We start from the raw sequence: 7,312 nt of genomic DNA on the forward strand, positions 1-7,312 counted from the left end.
TGGCTTTCCTGGATACCCAAGTAGCATTTACCTAGATTCTATTCACAATAGACCTTGAACCGCTGCTCCTAGGTTGCCTCAAGATAGAGTTGAAAACGGACATCAGAGTGTGAAGGACAGGAGCAAAATGTCAATTTGACACTGACGCTCAGCACCTCGAGAAGAAACAACTTCTTTGAATTTGGCCACATGTATAGGGGCAAACTTTTTATCGCGTGAACCGCAATAATGTGCACCAAACACAAACGCGGAATCTCTAGAGCTTATTACTAAACCTCACCTTCAATCGACAGAGCTTGGAGAGGCACTTGATACGGACATCGTTGTCGAGTTGAGAAGAGCATCAACCAGCTGGTCTATATGTCTAGTGAACCAAAGAAGTCGACCTGACGATGGGGAGTCAAAGTCGGTGCAACCACCCATATTCATTTGAATCATCCAAATGAAACATAAGTTTGCACCGCTGTTGCGGTAGCAGCACTAGAGCAGGATGTGTAAAGATACTGGCATTGCGCACCAATTGCCAAAGAGATCACACTCAGAATGCAAAACTGAAATGTGTGCCACGAAGTTCCACACGTTAGTCGCCGCCATTCGTAATAATGACTACTAAGAAACAGATAACATGGCCGAACGGCTCTACAACCCAAAGAACAGTCGCAACTTGGATTTCATTTGGTGAAAAGGAGGACAAGTCACATTTTCTTCAAATGCACAGCTAAGTTACAGGTTATTCCGATTGGATGGAACATTCTCCTCAAGGACCTATCTTTTACATAGCCTCATAAAATTCCAATCCAGCTTTAAAGAGGAACTTCAATTCCATGACCAAGGTTCAAGGGGAAATCAAAACAGAAGCATACTGGGGAAAAAAAAGAGTGGGAGAGAGATATTTGTCATTAACAAATATAAAATATAACCAATATATGCAGTGACTGTCAACATCAACCTGCAGAAACTAGAATTGACCAAGAAAACAAAATCATACATCAGCTAGGAATTGTTTCCCTGATCGGATTGCCAGAAGTTCAGTTCTTCCAAGAAACTAGGCATATTTTCTGCTCCAACATAACTAAGGGCAGATCCAAACAATCTGAAATCAATGAACAGGGCTAGATACGCAACGTACCACAGACTGGAGGGAAGAACATACCATTCATAATGGACGTACCCTAAGAAACCACTTACAAATTTGAAAGGCCCTGGACAAATGAAAGAATTCCCCTCCAGGCAAAGCATCAGATAGTGGTTGTAGACGTACATCATGTCATTTCTGTATGCTCCCTCCAGTAACCAACGTAATTGGATAACTGAACAGGTCTCGGGTTCCCAATTATAAGAAATAAGGCACACCTGTCCTTGGCCCTCTCATTTGGTTGTTCTCTTCCGTTTCAGTAAAGAACTTTACTTCTCTCTCCTAGTAGACATTACACATATGCACACAGAGACCAAGAGGTTTAGACCCAAAATATGATAATTTGCACTAATGAGATATTATTCTAGTATCTAATGATGTTGTAGAGGCGCACTAGCCTGGAAAACTCACCATGTTCTCATTAAAGCTCAATATAGAAGCTACATTTCCACACCGATAGCAGTAATTTGGTGCAGACCAGACCTGTAAAGGTGCAATCAAGCATCAGTTATAAGATTGAACTAACTCATCGCAAACGGTACTGCAGAAAGGGCCTTGAAGACTCACAGTTACGAGGCCTTTGTCTTGAAACATGTATTTAAGGCCTTCTTGTACAAGCTGGTGAGCCCGACAAACAAGATCGAGATTGTTTATATGATTGAACTGCAAGAACGGAAAACAGGTAATAAAATTAATAAGCCACCAAGATAAGCACCTTCATAAATTATAGCATGCCGATATTACCTCAGAAGTCACCCTGGACCCAAAAAGCCACCCTGCTCCACGAGGACTAACTGCCCATGTCTCAATATCTTCTGGATCACTCCACATGAGATCACAGAATGGCCCCTCATGTGGGATTTCGCAATTCCGCTCAATCAATCTTATCTGAAAAAAGACCAAAAATATGATGCCATAAGAAATGTAAAACAATGGATCAACAGTATTCATCAAAATGAAAAATGTGCCACAGGTAAATTACTAGATAAATTACTAGTTCCACAGAGGAGATAAACTCGTAAGTGGATTAAAAATAATGACATGGTCAATCCATCCATTTACAATATCTGGTGATTCTGCGAATAACTCAAGTCACATCACAAGAATTAACAAAGGATACTTCTCCGACAATACAAAGGTATCTCATCAAGCAACTGCAACTATACATTTAACACATTCCGAAACAGTAAACATGTCAGTTGCATAGACTGAGCTTTCTAACATTAAGCCATTTACAGAAATCTCTGGCACAAACACTTCACTATCCTATAGCAGTCTTGTAAGTGTAACAGATACTGTTAACTAGGACGAGGACGCATCATCGCTGACTCCTTGTGCTCTCATTTTTTGCACTTATCTGGGAATTATTATTTTCAATTTCGACCACAGAAGAGTGATTCACCTTAATAATGTGAAGCTGATACAAATTTGCTGACTCCAATCTTATGAAAATCCTAAGTTGATGTAGGTTAATCATAAAACTCCAACAAATTCCAGCTTTAGGCTACATGCCACAGATAAGTGCTTCATCTTAGTTAAGCGTAATGAACATGAAAGCTTTTGCAATAGATCCATATGGTTCAGCTAATAACAAATTTCATAAAGTTATTAATAACCATCTCCTTCTCTTGTTCTTTCAGCAAAGTTCAAAAAATACATTGCACAGATACACCCACATCACTATTAAGTAAAAAGTCCAGCTCAATCGATCTAGATAAATTTTTGGCCAAGACAAAAGAAACCAATCCAGATGAAGTTCCAAATGTGGAAGTGATGGTAATAATTCTTTCAACTTATGGAAGGTAGATAGATTTTCCATTCAAATAATGGTCCGGCCATTAAACAGTATTCTACTTCTAGTGTGGCTATAACAAGTAAAGAAAACCATATCATGTATATTAGGGAATGTCTGCATACCCATCGATGTGAAACTTACACTTTCTATTTTGCCTATCGGTTCACTAGGACTAAGTTTTCAGATCATATCTTGTATCCTACAGTTCACTCCAAGAGGAGTATCCTACAGTTTCACTATGATCCCGCAAGAACAAGCTTGCTTATTGATTGGTAGCATTTTCATGGAAACAAGAACACTAAATATTTAAATCTCATGTCTGTTAATTTATATAGCACGAATTTGTAGCATACTCCTACCAATGAACAAGTAAATCCAAAATCTGATGCAATTATTAATGAAGGAGACCTTATGGAGAGATTGGCGAAACTATGCTTGATTAACGATAACAAGCACTGGAATACTCTTCCAAACATATTTCCAGTTCAGAAGCACATTCACATAACTCTGCCTATATGAGACTCTCTAGTCCAAATACCCAGATTTGGTTAAGAGACATTTAAAGAGAAAACATGCATCTCCAGGTCAACACCATATGACAACTGCACGGCTTCTCCATAATCACATCTATTAACAACCAAAAAAAAAAAATGCTATTAGTATCACGTCAACATTAGAAATACCTGGTCAATAGTCCTAATGTCAGGAGAGAGACCACCATGGACACAAAGTACCTGCATAACAAAACAGATGAAATATGTATATTTAGATGGTCTGATATTTCTGCATATCAATCATAACTATGCTTGTGAGAGAGAGAGCTGTACCGTTCCATCTATAATTGCTGAGAGAGTTAAGTAGTCAAAAACATCAGTACAATACCGCCAAGCATTGGCATTTCCATACTTCCTTTGGCATTCATCATAGAAACCATATACCTACAAATTTGCCAAATATCAGACTAAGTTGCTAAATGTACCATGCATATTACTAAACCATTTACAGAACATGTTTCAGTAAATTCATACATAAGGCCTGAATGTATCTTGCTGAATCTTTTCCTAGGGTACCTAAACAATCACAGGCTTCCTCAATGGATACAGATCCAAGTCCTAAAGCAATGAAGCCATGGCTTAAAATATTTAGAGCACGAACATATTTGCACAAGCAATTTATATATGTCCCTGAAATTTTAATGAAGGGCTTTCTTAGGTAAAACAGCTAGATTAATATACTTGAATAAATAAGTTTTGCTGAAGAGCGCAGCATATAAACACCAAAATTTTTCAACAGAGAGAACAACATTTTGCCAATGACTAAGATGAGAATAATTTTGGAACGCTCGTCAATGACTATCGTTAAAGAATGGCGCCCACTCCTTGCCACTTCAGAAAAATCTCCTCGGATAGAAAAAGCAATCAGATAGACAGACATTAACGCAATGGACATGAATACTGTTGGCAATTGCTCAACGCTCGCACGCCAAAGTCTATTCAGTAAATAAAGAGAAATGCTCAGGAAATTGTAACTTCAATTTATGTTGAAGCAAAAATTAAATGTGTAAACCATCTTCTTTTCTATCATTTGGAGGTCAAAAGTAAGAAACCAGAGGAGACCTATAGAAAATTTATTACAGGATGTCAGTTGGTACAAAAGCAGCCAAATGGACGTCACTAATAAGATGTTGAAAGAGAATAGGTAAGTCCCTTGCGCAGAACAATTTGAAAGGCGGGAGAAAAAGGAGACACAAGGACTATGGCATTCCTACTATAAAAGTTATTCTTCCAAATGCAACTCATACCTGGGTAAGTTGCCTGCTTTCATGATTTCCACGTAGAAGTGTGATATTGGCAGGGTATCTGTCATCACAACCACCAAAAAGAGCCAAAAAAATCAAGCTCGAACACAAGATAGCTTCTTGAAAAAACATCTAATGACCAGCATGAGAAAATACAAATTGTAGGATTGCTCCTTCAGCAAGAACAACAATGGCAAACTCGAGTACTTGATCTATATGTTGCTTATGTAGAGCTAAGAAACAAACAAACTAATGCAACAAGAATAAGGCAATGTCAAAACTCAATAGGATGACAAATGCATAAACAAGATTGATAACTAATAAAAAAAAAAAAAGAAGTTGTGCAATGATTCAGGGTATACCTAGCTTTTAGAAGCAAGAGAATGGTAAAAACTTCAAGACTGTTATAGCCTCGGTCAACAAAATCACCCTAGAAGCATCAAGAAATTTGCATGGTAAGAAAAAGGATGCAAAAAAACACGCGGAAAGATATCAAAGCCTGTATTAGCACCAAAGCAGTATACTGTACCATAAATATGTAATTAGTCTCTGGTACATGACCACCTGTCTGGAAAAGTTTCATAAGATCATGAAACTGACCATGAATGTCACCACAGACAGTAACTGGACTGTTGACAGGTTGCACATTGGACTCCTCTATAAGAATCTCTTTAACCTGTGATGTCGTATGGAAAATTACAGTCAGTCAATGGACTTACAGCATATTCGTATTAGATAAGAACTCTATGTGGCTGGCAAAATCCACAAGAAGATCTCAAATAGAAGATAAATCAAAGCATTTGTACGTGATACTACTAATCACTCTCCAAAGCATGCTAAGTAATCACAACACCACCTAAAATCAGGCCAGGTTTACCTTCCATCCAACTTAGCATGTGAAAACAGTGAACAAAATATGCAAGATGTGAATTTCAATAGCTGTCCGTCCTACCTAAACAAAATTAAGAGAACATGCTGCACATATGAACACCAAAGACAAAATAATCAGTGAGTTCAGAAGGGTATATCCCAAATCTCACATCAAAATCGAAAAGTCATGCAGTTCCTTTGTGTTCATTTTCTTTCTTCTCTTGCAACATATGCATATTCATATGCATAGACATCAGTAAAAGTAAACCCAACAACTGATATCACCCAAACTTTAAAACATGAAACTGCACTGTGAAAAGATACTTTGAATCTGGATACAAACATACTGAAATGACAAATATGCATCCGAATATCCGCCGATTAAAACAATAACGTACTCAACAACTACATCCGCAGGAACACTTCACTTAAATCATAAGCTATCCGAAGCCGTATGCAATGTATCCCATTTTGCCACTACTCGTCTACTCTATCTATTCAAAATACAGAAATTGAGTGTGTCGAGCCAGTAAATCCTATCCTGAGGAACCATGAATAGGAAACCCCTCACCCAACCCCAACAGACCAGCGAGACAACCGAAGGGATTGACTTTTCACGTTTCGATTACTCGTAAAACACCAATCCAGCAAAATGGGAAACACCCCCAAAATATCTTCAGCCGTCTCTCCCGGCAACCACGAAGCCCGAGCCGAATCGAACAACAACAGGAACAGAAACGAGATCGCGAGATCCCAATCCCCCACCCAACAACAAACACACAACGACGACAGCGAGAAAGGCAGGAAACGCATCCTTCCTCTCGCAATGCCCGCACGTATCAAGACAAGCCAAGACCCGCCCGCCAGAACTCCTCAATCGCGCCGATTCCAACTCGGTCGAAACTCGACCGGAAGGAGCCGTCCCAACTCGACCGGAGCCCTAGCCGATGCCCCGGGCCCCGCGCGAAAAACCCTAAGCCCAAACAAACCACTCGACCACGACAGAGACAGAGAGAGAGGGAGAGGGAGAGCAAAGGCATACGTATTCGCAGAGCAGCTGGAGCTCGTTCTCGAAGAGGTGATCCCCTTCCTTCACCTTCGAAATCCAAGCGTCCAAATCCATATCTCTCTCTCCCTCTCGCCCCCTCCCCCCTCCCCCTCGCTGGAATCTCCGCCCGCGTCAAACCGAGGAAGAGCGAGACGAAGACGACGAGGGAGGAAGAAGACGACGGAGCGCTGAAGGATTTCTCGTTATTGACGAGTTCTCGGTGTGGGGGGTGATGGGGAGACGAGGAAGGGCGAACGAGAACGGAGGAGGCACGGAGGAACCCGAAACGGGAGTGAACGTACGATCGCTGAGGTCAAATTGGCTTCTCTTCTCTTTAAAAAAAAATCCTCTCTTTTCTCGTTTTTTTATTTTCTTTTCTCCCTTTTTTATATCCTTTTTTTTTGTGAATTTCTGTTAAAACCCTCTCTCCTTTTTTCGTCGTTGAGAAAAGTTATTAGTCCCCCTTTTCGGCTAATCAATTGTTGAACGCTCGATTGCAATAATTACTAAATATAAAATATCGAGGCCCTTTTAGAGTTTATCGAAAGATAAAGCAAATGACTCGGTTTCTCTTGATATTATTTGGCTCCGTTTGTTTCGCGAAATACATTTTCATTATTTTCCGACGCTTGAATCATTTAGAAAAATGAGTCAATGAAAAACTTA

At 39.7% G+C, this 7,312-nt stretch overlaps 1 protein-coding gene across 1 annotated transcript; it reads right to left on the reverse strand.

Annotated features, from left to right (window-relative positions):
• Nucleotides 1–879: 879 nt before the first annotated feature.
• Nucleotides 880–6,796, reverse strand: LOC115680712 (phytochrome-associated serine/threonine-protein phosphatase). The gene is made up of 10 exons (XM_030604578.2): nucleotides 6,641–6,796; nucleotides 5,258–5,404; nucleotides 5,091–5,158; nucleotides 4,732–4,789; nucleotides 3,758–3,868; nucleotides 3,614–3,664; nucleotides 1,880–2,023; nucleotides 1,703–1,798; nucleotides 1,547–1,618; nucleotides 880–1,417 (listed from the first exon to the last, which is right to left on the reverse strand). Exons 1-10 carry the CDS (start codon nucleotides 6,719–6,721, stop codon nucleotides 1,334–1,336), a joined length of 912 nt encoding a protein of 303 aa, XP_030460438.1. The 5' UTR covers nucleotides 6,722–6,796; the 3' UTR covers nucleotides 880–1,333.
• Nucleotides 6,797–7,312: the final 516 nt, after the last annotated feature.

This window comes from Syzygium oleosum, unplaced genomic scaffold (genome assembly GCF_021117445.2).
Source record: "Syzygium oleosum isolate NSW1041296 unplaced genomic scaffold, Sole_v2.1 Sole_v2.07, whole genome shotgun sequence".
Taxonomy (NCBI): domain Eukaryota; kingdom Viridiplantae; phylum Streptophyta; class Magnoliopsida; order Myrtales; family Myrtaceae; genus Syzygium; species Syzygium oleosum.

Coding starts and splice junctions, on each gene's coding strand:
- LOC115680712 (XM_030604578.2), bottom strand. CDS start 6,721: ATGGATTTGGACGCTTGGATTTCGAAGGTGAAGGAAGGGGATCACCTC. Junction 3,869..4,731: donor AAAGCAGGCAACTTACCCAG/GTATGAGTTGCA, acceptor GCAAATTTGTAG/GTATATGGTTTCTATGATGA. Junction 2,024..3,613: donor ACATTAGGACTATTGACCAG/GTATTTCTAATG, acceptor GTCTTTTTTCAG/ATAAGATTGATTGAGCGGAA.